General features: G+C 42.2%; 2 protein-coding genes across 3 annotated transcripts; both read right to left on the bottom strand.

Annotated features, from left to right (window-relative positions):
• Nucleotides 1–3021: 3021 nt before the first annotated feature.
• Nucleotides 3022–6775, bottom strand: tusc2a (tumor suppressor 2, mitochondrial calcium regulator a). Its single transcript, XM_070958923.1, has 4 exons — nucleotides 6658–6775; nucleotides 5760–5990; nucleotides 3842–3962; nucleotides 3022–3749 (listed from the first exon to the last, which is right to left on the bottom strand). Exons 2-4 carry the CDS (start codon nucleotides 5906–5908, stop codon nucleotides 3684–3686), a joined length of 336 nt encoding a protein of 111 aa, XP_070815024.1. The 5' UTR covers nucleotides 5909–5990; nucleotides 6658–6775; the 3' UTR covers nucleotides 3022–3683.
• A 681-nt stretch (nucleotides 6776–7456) lies between these two features.
• Nucleotides 7457–17751, bottom strand: LOC139329535 (ras association domain-containing protein 1-like). 2 transcript variants are annotated; one of them, XM_070959914.1, is made up of 7 exons: nucleotides 17410–17751; nucleotides 15860–16209; nucleotides 14872–14996; nucleotides 8821–8925; nucleotides 8443–8728; nucleotides 8223–8338; nucleotides 7457–8111 (listed from the first exon to the last, which is right to left on the bottom strand). In XM_070959914.1, the coding sequence occupies exons 2-7, from the start codon at nucleotides 16173–16175 to the stop codon at nucleotides 7965–7967; spliced, it is 1095 nt and encodes a 364-aa protein (XP_070816015.1). In that variant the 5' UTR covers nucleotides 16176–16209; nucleotides 17410–17751; the 3' UTR covers nucleotides 7457–7964. The 2 variants fall into 2 exon arrangements, with proteins under 2 accessions (XP_070816015.1, XP_070816016.1); XM_070959915.1 differs by lacking the exons at nucleotides 14872–14996; nucleotides 15860–16209; nucleotides 17410–17751 and adding an exon at nucleotides 11192–11778.
• Nucleotides 17752–17859: the final 108 nt, after the last annotated feature.

Genomic DNA, 17859 nt, shown 5'->3' with positions numbered 1-17859 from the left:
ATGATCATAGGCTTCCTTTGGAAATATAAATAACTAAGAGTTTTCAGATAAATGTAGTGTAGTAAAAAGTATATGTAACTTTGTCACAAAGTAAGGTTCAAGTATAAAACACCACAAAATGGCACTTGAGTAAATGTACATGAATGACACCACAGTCTACACCAAAACACTGCTTAGCACCAACATATGCTGTATTGTTGCATTAGTCCCTCAACCTTTTCTGATCACCCAAAAGTAAATGAATACTGGTTTTGTTCCTTTACATGAAGTGCTTTTACATTTCCGCACTTGACTGAACGATTTTAATGTTTTTTCCACTAATACTCTAAGCACACTTCAGACAGTGGGCATAAGGCATCTGGCATGCAGATGTCCCTGCTGCCAGAGGCATGTGATGACAGCCACTGGCAATGGCTCAGTGAAGTTACCGAGTACCATGTCTCGTCATGTTGCCAAGTGCAGCAGATAGGAGGGTGCAGAGCTGGGGTTAGGCAGGAGGGATAATGGCCATGGGAGGGTAGAGGCCACACTCTGACACATAATTAACCTAATTTAACAACCTGTTTTCGTTCTCTAACAGACTTTGTAAAATGGAAGCAGGAGCGTGGACAGCTGTCATCCCTAAAAGCCTGTCTAGTAGTCTGAGTTAGTTCTGAAGAAAGTGTTCCTCTCAAACTTAGACTTTTCCCGTTTACAGACACACATGAGCCGAAAGATGCCTGAGCACATGACTGGGGTGAGGGGGGGCCTGGAAGTGAGAAGTTTTCCTGTGTCAGAGTCTGTTCCGCTGTTTGTTTTCTAAGCTTTGCTGACTCACCTCAGCATGTCATCAGTTTCTCTCTCTTTTTCTGTGTGTGTGCTTAAGGAACATGGAGAGCATGAACGACCCATGTGAGCGAGGATGGAGGCATAGGAACAAAGGAGTGGCCTGGTTTCCATCTAGTCTCGGCTTCCCTTCGACCTCTGCCTCCTGAACATTACATCAGCAGAAGTCAGGGACCGTCAGGAAGTGAAAACAATAGCAGGGAAACTGGAAACACACCCTGCCACCATCATGTTACGTTCAGTGCACTTAATGAATTGCAATGCATTTGGGTATTGGTGTGAAATGGTAAACTGGGATGAGTTGAATTTCATTGGAACAATTGGGCCGGATCTTAATAAAACTTTACTACCTCATTTGCCCCGATACTACTGACCAAAACAGGATCCAAAACAAGCAGTTCGTATATGAATTAAGTAAAATATGTCAGAGAGGTACCTAAATGTGCTGCAAATCCCCAAAATGTGTACTGGTACACACTTTTTACAGCTGCAGTTTGCACCTAATACTACTTTCATGTGGGTTTGTGTATGTATTAGACATATAGGATGTTACCATCAATTTCCCATTGAGGATTATTTGTTTTCCCTCAGTTACATTAACTGTGTATGGTCACACCATACCTCAGCAAAGAATAACATAATTCAACTGTGAATTCAGATTAAACTGGCTCCAGTAATCACTGCTGCTTTACTTCAAACAGCTACAGCTCCAGAAGAAAACAATATCTCTTTTACTCTTTATAATTCATAGCATGTTTTAGCTCTTTTTCAAAGCTGATGATAATTTATAATGACTATCTTTCTCAACCACAGCCCCATGGACAACTTCTCCCTTTCACAAACACATTGTGTAAATCAACACAGTGCTATGCAGTGTCATAGTCATGAGGTTCATACATTTTTATGGCTTTACAAGAAAGGGCTCATCCTTTTAATACAGGCCGGACTTTTAGCAAAACATCAAAGACCAGTGGAGAGGAAACACATCAAAGTGACTGACCTCTGGCCCAAAAACACTCCCAACCACATTCCACACAATTACAGACACCAGAGAATGCCTGCAAAGGAAGCCCTACCCATTTATTGTGGGGATTTGTCAACTATGCACACTGAAATATGTTTACATTGCCATTAAAGTTTGACACTATGCCAGCTGGCAGCACCGGCCTGCACTGGTCACGATTTGAGCCTTTGAGCGACAACACTTAATTATATCTTCTGCCATTTTGGGAAGTCTAACAGCGCAGGATTATCATTAGAGGTAAGAGGGTAAACATTACATACAACAAACACCACCAGGCATGAGCTCATTAGAGTTAGCACAGGTATAGGTTTCTGCTGCCATCTAGTGGGGGCATACCTTACACTTTATGGAAGTGTAAATTAGTAACATTTCAAAATAATGTCTGCAGATTATCTCCATATATTTGCATGATTGGGACATAGAAATCTGTGCACACAGCAGCCTTACGGCTAAGCAAGGCGGACTGAAATTTAAGAAGGCAATGACGAAAAGCTAAAAATAACATACACTCACAGCTGTCGTGGAAGTACAGGAATCGCTGACTACATCTTGAAAAGTGATAACTTGATTGAAAGCAATCTAAGCTTGTCCATTCACTCTTAGCAAACCGAATGTACTGTAACGTGTACTCAATGAGTTTTCAGTGTAAAACTGAGGCTCACGCTCTCTCATTTTCCCATTTTGGGAAATACATTTAGTGTCTTTTTTTTGTAGATGGAGAGACATACCACTTTCATGTCTCTGCATTCAATATGAAGCTGGAGCCAGCAGCCAGCTATCTTAGCTTAGCATAAAGACTGTAATCAGGGGCAAACAGTTAGCCTGGCTCCATTGAAAGGTAGCAAAATCCATCCAGCTCTTCTAAAGCTCACCGATTAACATGTTATATCTTGTATGTTTCACACACAAAACCTGAAGCCAGATACAAGAGTGGCACCAACCTTATGATGTAACTCTTGACAGAAAAGTGAATATGCTTATTTCCCAAGGTGTTGAAATGTTACTTCAAACATCAAGATTTTTTTTTTTTTTTTTTTTTAATATATATATATCAATTTACATCCAAAGTAAGGTGTGTATGGGACTAATACTGCACAGATACTGCTTGGACATAATTCAGTGGTAATAGGAGGCCATAACCAACATAATAGAAGATTTCTTGACTCAAGATATTCAGCTCAGTGAACCATTTATTCAAGTATTTCCAACTAAAGAAATCTGAAATTATTTACAGTACATTATGTTCACTAGTGCAGGTCTGAGCTTCGGTAACTGAGACAGACTCAGACGTGACAACACAGAACATGACCATATATACAATAAATTTCACAATCCTTCATTATTCTACCCTGTAGCTACATCTTCAATCCCTCTCACACGCATTCACTCCAACAAACCTAAGTGCACACATGTACACATACAAGGACGCATACAGTTTCACACTACGTCTCACAGAAGGCATAAACCATTAAAGCCTTTTCGCATCAAGGATGGTTTTCCCTGCAAAAAAAACTCACAAGAGAAATACAACTTCATCTTATGTATTCTCTAAGAATGCTTACATCTCAGCTGGGTAGTGGAAACACAACCTGTACCATCACTACTTTGTGAATATCAAAATATGGATTTTTGTGAACAGGACGCCCTCTGACAATAGTTGAATTCAAATGTATAACATTTCATTCAATATATCAGTTTAATATGACAGTTTGAATTTTCATTTTGCACTCCAGACCACAGCTCCAGTCTTGACCGCAATGCCCGGAGACTGGAACAACTCTTTGTTTGAGTACCTGTGGCTGCACTTCATAGTAAGTCAGTCCTGTGCAACTTTTCACACCTCACAGAGGACGATTGGGAAGTCTACATGAATACAGGGGTGGTCGAGCTTCACAATTCCCTGAAAATTTAAACACACAATATTCAGATTAATGAATCATTTAAAACATCCTTCGGACAGATCAGCATCGTCAAAATGTGGCCCTAGCTCACCTGTGGAATCAGATTTTTCTGAATCCTCTTCAACTTGGACTTTTTTCTGCCATTTTTTGTCACCACTGTCTCTTCATAGAATTCATGGGCAAGGTCTCCATCCTCGTCGTAGTACAAAGAACTGCCAACAGAGCAAGTCAACATCAGTCTCAGGCCTGATCACACGTATACAGATGTTTTTTAAAAGGATGATTTTCCCCCTCCATTTAAAAAATAAAATCTGGCCACATGAACTGTTTGTTTCATTATGCTGGCACACACAGGAACATACAAAATGATCAAACAAGCATGCCGGACCTGTAGGTGGTGATAAAGTTTGCATCAACGATGCATCAGTCAATACACAAATACTGTTGTACACTTACCTACAATGGTAAGTTTAATGTGCAGAAGATTTGACCTTTCCGACCCCACCATCCACCACTGACTGATATGCTGAGCAAGTAGCAATTATTTAAAGCTTTTGTGTATCTTACTGAGCTGTCTGTGTGTGTGTGCTCTGATATGTAAAAGGGATGGGTGATAAACTGGCATTGTCACCATCACTGGTGTCACATTCTGCTAGTAGCAATATCGTCATTACAGAGCTAACTGTTTTAGCACATTAAAAATAATGTGCTTTACAGTGGCTGCGATAACAACCACTTATTTAAAACAACGATTATTGATGGCATGCCGGTGGCACAGTGAACCACTGTCGCCTCACAGCTAGAAGGTCCCGGGTTCGATTCTCACTGTGGGCGCCGGGGGCGTGTCTTCCACCATGCCTTCAGTGCCTGCTGCTTGAGGAAAAAGGGCCTTTCTGTGTGGAGTTTGCATGTTCTCCCTGTGTTCACCTGGGGTATCCTCATTAAAAACCCCCACTAAAAACATGCAAAAGATCACCACCTGACCAATGGTGACAAAGGAAACTGGGTCCCTGGGCGCCGGTCGGATGGCAGCCCACCGCTCCTGGTCTGCCGCTGAGGAAGGACGACCAGGATGGGTTAAAAGCGGAGGACAAATTTCACCAATTGCATGGCATGTTCGCGTGTATGCTGTGTGAAAAATAAAGGGGATTATCCCTCTGATTCTTCTTCTTCTCTTCTTCTGATAGGCCTGGGCTTTCAGGGACCTCTGTTGGTCCCTGGACCTCACTTTGAGAACCACTAATCTTATTTTTCAGTATTCATCTCAAATGTCCCAGAAACTATGCATTTATGTGTGCAAAAACCAAATTTTTTGCAGCGTGCACGGGTGGGGTGGGGGCCCCAGGGATTTCTTGCTTGGAGCCCCAAGAGTCCTGAGCAACACCGCTGACATACTGTTGTATTGTTGCTTTTTGTGTAGTCTCACATAACCAGAGCTGACGTTATTTCCACACTTCATTCTGCAACACGACCTCAGCTGGTTTTGTTGTTACAAGAAATTGAAGTCCCTGAATTTAATTGATCTGCCTCTGAAGCCAGGTATATTTCACACATCTCACTGTGGACAGTTTTCAAACCTGAAAGCTGCTGACAGGAAAGTCTGCAGATTATCCTGTGTAACCAGGAAATTCTCTCCAGAAACACAGAATTGCTGAGTCTAAGAAGTAATATTTTGTTTGGGGCACCCTGGTGGCCTGAGGGTTAGGACGCTGACCGTGAACCACAGCGCCCCCGCTTCCATCTGGCCTGGGACCTTTGTAATGACATTCCCCATTTCTCTCTCCCCTTGTTTTGTGTCAGCTCTCTACTTTGCTCCATATATTAGAGGCATAAAATGTCTCTATTATATAACCATTCACTTCCATTGCATTTGAGCGCCAGAAGTCCCAGATATGGATAACACCTCATCTGACAAAACCATAACTACCTCCACAAGGAATAACCTAAGAAAATATGTTATGACGTGGGTGAATCGACTCTTTGCAGTTTCCCAGTTGAGTGTTATTTACCTTCTCCTGGTAAACACAAACGGCGTTGCGTTCCTGGAGCCTTTGAGCCGGGCCAAAGACTGCTCGTTCCCATCGCTGGATGAGTCGCTCCCGGCTCCACTGCCTGAGAAAGGCCACACACCTTTGGCTTTGGATCCACTTCCTCCCATTCTCAGAGATAAGGCATAGTTAGTCTCCGGTTGAAGCTTTCAGTCTGATTGGTGGCTCTCAATTCCTTTCCAATGCCAAGATCTGAAAAATAGAAGTGCACAAAGACGGAACACAATCCCAGTCAGACTGGACTTTCTCTGCTTGGTGGTTTTAAGACTCTGCCTTTTTTAGTGACGGTCGGATCAACGCTACTGTCAATGAGATGAATGCAAATTTTACCCCACACATCGAGTTTGTCCAATTCGGAGACGCAAATGAATCAAAGACGCCGACACAAGACCTACTGTCAAACTTAGATAAGAGTACAGCAAACTGTTAAAATGTCAACACGCTAAACCAATGTTTTCGTAGTGTGAAGGATTTGTACTGTAGCGTTACGCTGTGCTAGCTTTACCGGAAGCTAACGAACTGGGCCACACAACTACCGCACACTAAGCGCAGGCATTATGATTAATAACGTTGGTCACATTGCTGTGCTGACTTATGAACACAGCCATCGTTTTATGTCTAACACAGACTGTTTGTTTCACAAAAGCGTCCTCGTGATATTCGGCTAAAGTGGCTAATAATAACTCGCTAACTACCTGCATAGAGGTGAGTTAGCCTGTTAGCTTCGACCACTGACGCAGGTTAGCTACATTAGCTGAATGATAACTAGCCAGACAAGGCTAAGCACCGTCTCGTTAACAAACACAGGACCGTCTTTGTCAAAACACCGCCAAAAACGTGCGCCTGGTAAATATCCTACCTTGTCACAGACGATTAAATGGTCATGTCTTGTCATAGCTTATACCACAAGCTACGTTAAGCTAGCGTTAGCTGTTTTGGTCCTTGCGAGAAGGTGATCAGCTGATCTGACAGGCAGGCGCCACCGAGACACTTAAAGTAATACGTTGAACTTGGACGACCAGACATCATCTGGACGTCATTCCTTGCAAGGATCAAATAAAAATGCATTGAACTGTAAGTCTAAAATGTGAATTGGGTGTATAGGGGTCTTGCATATACGAAATGCCATATTAAATAATTTACTTTTAGCTGCATATGATATTTGAAAAAATAGGGAAACTTGATAGATCTGTGGAATTCTTTACTGAACACAGTGCACATTTGCCACAACAGTTTGAAGGGTGCTACAACATGTAAGTTTGTGCATAGTCGGATACAATAAACTGAGAAACAGAAGACAAACATTTACTTTAAAAGGACAGAGAAAAACAAAGATATAAGGAATGACACACAGCTTCCAGTGAAACACATGTATACCAATATCCATTCAAGATTGCAGTCAACAGGGGTGACTTTGACACTGCTCTCTCTGACATTCATAGATGCATACAAATGTCCATACATCAGTCAAGCTCACAAATTGACAGTAAAATAAAAAAAGAGTTGCACCCATCCGGGGTGTGGAGACGACATGGCAGACTTGGGTCAAATGAAAATCCAAAACCTTTCAGCAACAAATGTGTATTTAACTTTATAACAGGGTGAATGAAAAAATGTATGGTTTTCAACAGTAGGTTGATCAAAAGGACCAGACTGAGTTTATCTTAACTATAATTTCACGATTGAACATATTACCAATTTTGTATTCTTGGAAAATAAAATGAATTAACTTGCAGACAACAGATTACCTGCTCCATTACAACATTTTGTTAATGCCTAAAAATGCCAGAACCATTGCTGACATTTTCTTTAAAGTTAAAGTGACACAGTTGAGGTCCACAGGATAATCAGATGGTACCCAATAGCAAAAGACATTACTGGATACAACCACTGTCTTGTCTGCCCGTCTTCACTCCTCTCAACTCATTCTCTCAGGCACATCAGACTCTCCAGGTGTAAGGCACTTCTCATCTCTCGCATCATTTCACACGCACATTCGCGCTAGCTCTCTCGCTCATTGTCTCGCGCCGTGTCTCACTCTCTCGTTCACCGAAGAGGCGTTTTGAGTCATGTTCTCAGGGATCTTTGGATGCAGCGATGACTGGTCATCTTCAGGCGATTGTCCAGCCAAGAGGTGCACGTTTAAACCCCCGGTGTAGAGTCGTCTCAGCCAGGGGTCGAGCCGGTCAGAGCCTCCTGCATTTTAGTGCGGGCCAGAGCGTACCGCTGCACTATCTGCTTGACGTGTTCCTCCTCTTCACGCTGCAGAATGCGCAGGAAGTTCTTCAGCTCAGGCATAGAGAAGGCATGCCACTGTGAGGAAGAGAGGAAAATCACATTAGAGCATGTGCAGGAGATTTACCATGTTTATGGGATCAAACACATGGTTTGGGTCCCTTGTTCTCATGTTGATGTTGCACTTACATTGACTTCTCCAGTTTCATTCTCCTTCAGAACAAAACTGAGGGCTTTCTCATTGGGCCCAGCAGCCAGACGCAGACGGAGGGGACGCTCATCATCAGACAGCTTGCGAATGTAGACTGAAAGAGGCAGGCAAAAAGACTCGGTTTAGTTTACAGCACACAAATTTCCATGGAAAAAAAAAAAAAATCAAAATGTCAACAGAATGAAAGCAGAGCAATACCTTGGTCATGACGCTCGCTGCGCTCAAACAGGGCAAACTTTCCAGGATTGTCCACCACTGTAAACTTTTTCAACAAAGCTTCGATGACCTCCCGGGCAGAAGTGCGTGAGCTTATGTGCAGGTGCTTGGATGCGTCCTTTGGCAGGTAGAAAGAGGTGCGACGCTTCACTCCAGGTGCCTTCCTCCCACCAGCATCGTGACCTCCTTTCTTTGGAGGTGGAACTGACACAGGTCGTGCCAACTTGAACTGAACTTTTATGAAGCCAGTGTAGGAACCATCCTTGTTCTGTGGAGGAAATTAAAAATGTCACAATGAAGACAAAAAAAACCACCTTTACACAAAAATGTATGGATATGTTGTGAATAATCACGACTCACCATGTTCATGAACAGATTGCTGTTGATTTGAACATTGTATTCCTTCACCTTCTGCTGAATATCTGCAGTGGTCAACTCCTGCTTTCCCCATTCAATTTGTTCATCCTGGTGAGGACAGTGATAGTGTTAGACCAGCAGGTGTCAGTGCTAACCTCCAAACCACAACAGCAACTCCATTCTTGTACTGGAGCACATACAAGAATGGACACAGCCACGAGTTTTAACATTACAAATGTCTTGTTCTGTAATAATTACAGAAGTTATGAATAACTTACATTTTTTTTGTACTACGAGAAGAGTTGATGACCCTCTTGAGTAAGTGCAGTTCACAAGAGCAAGACATTCACACAGGAAGAAATCCCTTTACAACATGCTGCTGTTGTATGAAAATGTATGCGTCAACATGTGTTTTTCAGGAAGTGAGAAAGGTTTTTTTTATTGCATTCATACATTTTAACATTAGGTTGGGGGGCAGTTGTGAAGCTACCATGTAAAAGCAAAAGTGGTATGATCAAAATTAGATTTAAACAAGTTCCTCTTCCAATCAACGCTGCTATATGTTCCTTAGAAGAGGATTACAGACACCCACATGTTAGTGAAGGTGTTGTTAATTAACTTTATATCAATTTCCTTCATTTCTAACAGTGAGCACCAGTTGCATCAGCCTCTCAACTTCCTGTCAACGTAGCAAATGCGAAAACAATGATGTCAGCTCTGCCCAATCCTGTTGGACTGCTCTGACCCCTCAGTGTAGGAGGGGCAAAGGGAGGGAGGAGGAAGGCTGAGAAAGGGGAGGGCATGTGCAACTTGCAGCTGTCTGCAATGACTGCGACCAACGGTTTTGCATTGCATTCCTCAACTTGGTATTCATGTAAAAATAGCCTCCCCTATCCGGCTCTCACAAGTGGGAGAGACAATGCCCTCCCTTGTTGTACAGGCACATCCTGTGAAGTCAGCTGCCTCATCAACCGCAAGCTCCCAGTCATGTATCAGTCATGTTTCAGTCATGCACATTTGGTCTAGTGTCCCCATGGATATCAGCTCAATTAGGGCAAGATGTTATTTCCTGTACAAAATTTAAATTAAACGGTACTGCAGCTAATTCCTCGAGGTAGGAGCAGGGGTTTCCCGAGAAGCATTATCCAAATATCATTATCCTTACAGTCCTAAGGAGGCTGCCAACATCTGCAGTGACACTTGTGCAGATTTCTCCATTGTGATGATCAAGCATTTTTGCAAATTAGTTTACAAAATGTATCTAACTCTAACCTGTCCTCATGTTTTCACGAGTCCAGATTGTCTAATGAACCGCAAACCAGGCAAAGTTGCAAACATAAAAAGGGCTCAGCAGTTTAGAAATCTATGTCAAGCAGGAGAAGATCAATAGTGGCAATCCTTAGGCAGATTAGAAGACTGCTGAGCTAATATACTGCTGCTAACAAGTCAATAAATCAATATGTATAATATATAATATTATCAATAGCAAAGTTGAGCTTTCCAATATGGTAATAGTAGAGCAATAAACACATGCAACAACTGCGTGTCTATGTGCCTTCAAAAGGAGTGTCATATCAGAAACATGATGTCGAAAGAGCAAACACCATAAAACAAAAGTGGCTTCTGCACAGGGACAGAAAACACTGACTGTCAGCAATTTTTACAGTAAACTGCATCTGTTCCTCAGTAAAGAAACCCGATACATGAGTGGGTGGTGGTGACAAAAGGAAGAGAAAATGAACAAACCCAAAACAACCCCTGACTCATCTGTGATTGAGAAATTAATGCGAGACACTTGGAGGAATAGTCAATGAATGGTGGGTGTTGGGCTGGAAACTTGAGATGCTGGTGTGCGTCACCAAACATGACATTTGGGTTGTTCTCCTCAGCGTGAGTAAAGCTGTGGCTCTGTGCTTACAATACAGAGATTGCCCCACTGTGTTTATAAGCCACGTTTCAATGCCAATATGCATTTTATGATTGAAGTTCACACGACTCAGGATTGTTTACTCTAAACTGGAGGAACCAGAACTCCACCCTGAGCCTGAAGCTCACTTGGCAAGCATCTTGTCTGCCAGGGTGCCCTTGAGCAAAACACAGACAGCAGCTCCAGACAAGGGGTGCAGCTGATAAATACAACCTGCTAACATATGCATAATATACTCAACTTTAACAGAATAAAGACAAGAAAGGTCACAGGGAGCAGATACATCAAACAACGCGAGAGTAGCTGTGACGAACCACCCATCCTCCATCCTCCTATCCCACTTCCCCTTTTTAAAAAGAGGATATGACTTTTATTCAAGCCTAACATTTATTTTTGACATTTTATTCTTGTTTTTTTTTTTTTTTGCTTGTTATGTCTGCCTCTCACCTGCTTCACGTTAGCATTAACGTTAGCTTTCCGGGTTTTGGGGAAGAAAGATGTCCGGGCGGTGAAGTACTGCTCAAACTCGGAGTCGGAGTCCTCCTCGCTGCAGTAGCCGCTGCTGGTGGAGCTGCCCCAGGTCATCTCGAAAGAGGGACTTTTGTCCGAGTTGCCAGCCTCGTCTTTCATACTAACTGCCATTAAAACCTCTGACACTAGAGCCAACTGTGATAACTAAAAGTGTTAAAGTAAAGCTCTCAAACCTGACAACAACAGTCTGGCTCAAACGTTCTAAATAATGGCGATTAACTTCAACGGTTCAATAACAGACAACGAAATATCTCTGTAATGTCTCGATAAAAAACAGTCCACTCGACAAAAACCTGACACTTGTTTTTACTCTATCTTTACCTACCAGCCACGTTTCCAATGAACAAACTGAGTGTGTGTGAAACAGGATGTACAGCGGCCCCCGCCCTTGCTGCCTCGCTTCCTTCCCCCCGCGGACGCCCCACCCCGGTGCTTTCAGTTGAGTTTGGAAAATACACAAAACCACCGCGGCTGGTCGCGATTGGACGACCAGGGGAAATGCCGAAGACTGCACCCCACGCGCCCCCCTCTGTCTGCCGCCTCCCGCTGAACGTGTACCGGATCACGTGACGATGAGACAGCGTGCTCCCACCACAGAGTATCATCCCTCCAATCACGACACAGATCGAGGACACTGTAATGATGCGCACCAACTTCAAAACTTGGACGCGACTGCCGAGAAAAGTTACATTTTACTTAGTTTGATTGAGAGTGTTGCAAACCAGCGGTGGGACGTAACTAAGTACATTTACTCTAGTACTGTAGGCTACTAAGTACAAAGTTAAGATACTTTATGCAAATACTTCTACTCTGCTACATCTCAGAGGCAAATATTGTACTTTTTACTCCACTACATTTGTCTGACAGCAATAGTTACTTTTCAGATTACATTTTTTCTTACCCTTCCTGTCCAGTTAAAACCACGTATCTCCAAATTTATAGTCTGAATGTGAATTTTTTTTACTCATAAACTGACAGATTAACTTTCTTTATGGGCTGACTAAATAAACTGGATCAGATGAAAAATACATTGTCGCAGAGCTGTTTTTTGAGCTCACGAACAGTTGACTTTTTAGAGATGTGTGGTTTTCACAGGACAGCAACACTACAAACATGATGATCATACAGAATATGATGCATTACTGTAGATTAAACAACCCAACAGTTATAAAATAGTTAAAATGAGCACATTAATGCAGCAGTAATATTAATTCAAACACATTGTGTGGGGCGGCTGGGGCTCAGGAGCAGTCGTCCACTTACCAGAAGGTCGCTTGTTCGATCCCTGGCCTTGACAGTCCACATGTCAAAGTATCCTTGGGCAAGATACTGAACCCCAAATTGGTCCTGGTGCTAGCCACCTTAGTACGAATGTGTGTTTAAATGGGTGAATGCAGACTTCTGTTGTAAAAAGCGCTTTGAGTGGTCAATGGACTACAAAAGTGCTACATAAATACTTTCTGTTTACCATCAATGTAAAAGTGAAACACAGACAGGGACCATTTTTCTGCACAATGAATAGTTTCCCTTTAGACACCTTAAGTTCATTTTGCTGGGGTGGCTCTGGCTCAGGAGGTGGAGTGGGTCACCTGCTGATCACAGTACTGATCACATTGGCGCCCCCAGCGGGTTGCTTCCCAGCCGCTGGGGATGCACATGTATTCCTAGCTGCCAGTCCCAAGCTCAGATAAACAGGAAGGCCATATCAGAGTTATTGTAAAGAGTGTTCACATCATCTTCAAATATGAATATTTTCTGTTTGTTTGTTGTTGGTTTTTTTTGCTTCATTATAAATAAAATTTGAGTTTTGGATAGTTGGATGTCACTCTGTAACTTGTGAAGGGCCTTTCTCATAATCTTCTGACATTTTATAGACAAAACAATGAATCTGATTACTGAGAAAATACTTGACAGATGACTTGATAACGACAATAACGGATGCACCAGTCCTCTTTGTGGCATCGGTGCAGATGCTGACCTGATTAAACACAAAGCAGTATCGGCCACAATATAACCGACCATCATTTAAAGCTGAGATGGAAATAGCTGTGATTTTGAGAGATAAACAATCCTTTTTTCCTTTGTTTATCTGGAACATCCGACTCACATCCTACACTTTTAATTGATTCAGGTAACACAACGGAGGTGAACCCAGAAACAAAGGGCATGTGTCCAACTGGTGAAGACATTTCGAAATATCCTCCTTGGTTTTCTGACATGCTGAGGAGCTGCTCACATCTTTATTTTTTACCACACAGGCTTTCAGCAAGTATTGGCTAATATGTAATGGCAGGAAGTACGTTGGAGCCTTCTGCTGTGAAATGATGAGTTCACACACAGTACGTATGTGGGCTGCTACAACCAGAAACACTCCAGCTGTTCTTACATTGAGCAGGATTGAACCAAATCTAAAACATTTTGTGGTACAAAGTCAAAATGATGAAAAAAGAAAAAAAAAAGATAAGATTCGGCTCTTTTGCTGTCACAGGACATAATGATCTGGTCATACGTGTTTCGTATTGTTTGTATGTATTGCCATTTTCATAAAAGATTGTGTTCATCGCAGATATTTTAACCAGTCATAGCAGGATAAACACATGTTATTAATAACATTAATTATGGCTGCATTTCATGCAGGTGAGATAGATCTGGCACTTTGCACACTGACTCACTGGCGCTGCTTACTGGTTCACTCCAATACAATAAAGTAGTATTAATTCCACCTGTGCTCTTCCCCCTAAGTCAAATCAACATGTCCGTTGTGTGAGAGGTCTACAGTGTGCAAACAAAAGCCTAAACAAATTATCTAGCCACGTCCTTGTAGTATTCATACTCTGCTGAACAGCTTGCTGCAGTTTTTACATTCCAGTCATCCTTTGATAAGCAACAAGTGCTTGATAGAGAGGGTATAAAACCCGTTACCAAGAGACCAAACCCTACTGCTGGAAGAACTGGCCGCTAGCCTTGACTCCCCTCTTTATAAATAACAGTAACAGAAAAGCATCGTGAGGAGTCTTGACGGTAAAAATATTAGATGTACAGCAGCCAGGACTTTCTCTACACTGAAAAAGCATTAATTAAAGAACATAGTTCTGTCGGACACTATTCACCATTAACTGGTGTAACAACAAGCTCAAGGATTCTGCAAACAGGTTTCTTGCAGTTGAATCAGATCTTGCAAAAGGGTTTACCTGAAACGTTTTGTGTTTCTCAATTACTTCTCCTTCAACCCCTTTACTTCCCTTTACAGTGTGATGCTGCTAACTGCCTCCTACATGGCGCTGCTCGCGTGAATGTTTACAGCAAATATACAGATGACTCTGACAGGCTCACCTTTAATTATGAACCCATGCAGCTCAAAATGGTTCCTGTTTTTAGCCATAAAACAATGAAAATGTTTCATAAATGACTCCAGCAGTAATCAAAGCAGCTAGCACACAGTGTCACATACAAGTATGCCTGTATAAGCTACCAGACGCCATAAAAAGCAAGTGACCACTACCACTTTTGATTGTGCATGTCATTACAAGGCTGCATATTATAGACAACTGGAGAGTACTAAACCAGTCATACTGCTAAATACAAAAGGCCCTTACCACATTCGTGTCTGTTTCTATGGTGTGCTCCACGACACACGTGTGGTCAGCCACAGAGCCCCGGTCCCAGCTGCAGTCCAACCGGATCAGGGCACGACAGCGGTAGTGGCACGTGAATCTGCAGTCTGTAAGAAAGTCACTGAGTTTAGACAGACGCTGGCAAACACTTAAATACACCTCATCTATGTGAAACATGAATGTGATGTAATTGGTGAGTGCAGGTCTAATGGACGGATGTCCTCCTCTGGCCATTAACAGTCACTGCAGTCACACTTACTCAGCTTTCCCCTGCATTTACCATCCTCTCCCTTATGTGTTGCAATATATATAAATACATAAACTAACAGCAAATAAATGGCTACACTCCACCTGTTGAGTGCAGCTGTGAAATAAAACAGAGGTGAGATTCAAATATCTTGTGTCCCATTTCAATTAGCATCTAATTGTTTTCTTTGATCGAGGTCTTTTCAGTTGTCATCATTAAAGATTTGTTTTCGTGTGTTTCATTATGATTGGATTTCATTGTGGTTTCATATTCAGATTACTGTTAAGAAGCATTGTTTTCTGCACATTAACTGCTTTACAGAAACCACAGCTACATTTCAGTGGGTTTCAGTCAATGAAAAGGAAATAAGGACTACTGCAACTCTAAAAGAAATGTTGAGCAAGTGGAGCATACAGATCTGTAGCCAACCCTGAGCCTAGATAATGACCAAACCACAAAAACCACTTAAACGACTGCTTTCATTTTAGATACTGTTTCATCAAAAACATTCTGTTAGAAGACAACATGCAGAATATTAACAGCATGGCTAATCTAGTAGTAAAAACAATGATTTCTACAAGTTAAGGGCCAGAGTTTGCACCTACATCAGCAGCTACATCTTTGACCAAATTTCCTCTTTCTCTCGCTCTCATTTCTGATCAGGCGTCTGCACACACGCATGCACACACCAAACGTACAAACAGCCTGCGTAAGCCAACTCACTGACACAGCGCAGGCTCTGCCTGTACAGGCCCCAGATGAAGTCTCCACACAGGTCACACCACGTGGGCTGAGCATGGCTGCAGGGCTGGAAGTTGTGTCCCTCTCCACTCTCCTCAGTGAGCTGGGGGTCCTGGGCGCTGCTCAGGACTCTGATGATGCCCACCCGACTCAGCAGATCTGGGACCTTCCCCGGGCTGATCCTCAGGGCGTTGGCTCTCTCCAGGCGCGGAGGCGAGCAGGGCGAGCGACTACCGGTCAGCTCTATCTGCTCTCTGTCCGGCCTCAGGTCACGGAGCTCGATGAACTCGCCCCACATTGTGTCACTCAGAGCCTGGTTTCCTCCATTATCACTGACAGGCGGGAAAGCACACAATAACACAGTGGTACCTGGCAAAGACTGTTTGGCTCTTGTTTTAGCACTCCAAAAAAAAAAAAAAGTGATCTTAAAATTCCAAGGTTGTATTTCATTTCACTTCATGAGTCACACAGCAACCAGCAGTGTTCTTGAAGTTGTTTACAGTTTTTTTATGTGATGTTTTCAAAAAGGTGACATATGTAGACTCTGAATGTTGGTTCTGCTCTGAAAGAGAATACAATTTGTTTTTAAAGATCAAATGAGCTATTACATTTATAAAGCTTCGTCACACTAAGAAAAATACATGGAGTGATAGCAGAAGTGTCCCTTTTCACTTCCTTTCACTTAAATAAATATAGCAATACCACAATCTGAAAATACTTACTGATAATGTGGTCCTTGACAGAACAATACTTAATGACAATATGTTCCTTGACAGAACAGTACAGAAGTATGATCAGCTAAATGTACTTAAAACAGCAAAAGTTCAAGTACTGATTATGCAGTAGAATGGCTCCTTTACATGTTATATCATTGGATTATTATAAGTGATGATTTAATGTAAAAACAGTATTTTGATGTTAAAGTCAGTGATGGTGGAGTTAATTTTATTCTAACTAATTCACATATTGTTTCATTTGTACCAATATGTCACATTTCATAAACTGACCATATGTTTTGTATGAAAATGCTATTGCTGTCAAATACATGTACTGGAGTGTCAGTGTAGTATCATAAAACAGAAATACTCCAGTTAGAGCTCGAGTAAATGTAAGATACAAGCATTGTGTAATGTTTCTTTGTTTTGGCTGCTTTCACATCAAGTAGATCTTACATTTTATTTACACATTGGTATTTTTGATACATACTTTGTATGTAACACACAGGTTTGTCATACATCACATCCTCCATGTCTGTAATTATGTAATCTTGGACAGTCTGCAAACCGAGCATACGTAAAGCAGGGTACGAAAGAAGCCATAAAACCTGATGTAAAACATAACTGCAACGTGTTCATGTAGAAAATCTACTGTACGTTTACACGAATTCTCCGTCTATGATCCCTCTGTAAATAAAACAATTAAAGATGCGTTTACGATGGCTCGGAGGATGAACACTCGAATGTTAAGTGTAAAACAACAAGCTTGGTAAACTAAAAACTACAAAGTAAAATCCAACCTTGAGTGTAACTCACCAAATCAGAGGAGAAAACGGCCCCGTGGCAAACGCTTTGTCTCAAAACTTCTTCCATCCGAAGAGAAAAACTTTCCGCAATTTTTCTGACTGTTTCCAAGTAACGGAGGCGTGCAGCAGCCTCGGCTACATCTCTGGAAACAATCTATCATCACCGGTTAGACACAGCTGCAGACGGAGGCCTCGCTTGTTCACGGTAACATCAGCGTAAAAGCGGGATCCGAGCACTTCTCAAGACAGTAGACATCTTCAGATACTTTCAGCCTGTGCTGTAGGAGGAAGCGGCATATCATGAAAAGAGAGTGAGATGAGACTGAGCTGTACCGACATCCGGAATGTTTTCACATAGGGGGTGCTTCTGAGTCCGGAGCACAGCTGAGTGGGCGTGCAGAGTCCCCCCACCCACTACTCAACCGCTGTCTCAAAAAGTGATGAGTCTGGCTTTTATTTA

This window comes from Chaetodon trifascialis, chromosome 3 (genome assembly GCF_039877785.1).
Source record: "Chaetodon trifascialis isolate fChaTrf1 chromosome 3, fChaTrf1.hap1, whole genome shotgun sequence".
NCBI classification, from domain to species: Eukaryota; Metazoa; Chordata; class Actinopteri; order Chaetodontiformes; family Chaetodontidae; genus Chaetodon; species Chaetodon trifascialis.
Note: the sequence above shows the minus strand (reverse complement) of the source record. Positions and strands in the feature narration are given on the sequence as shown.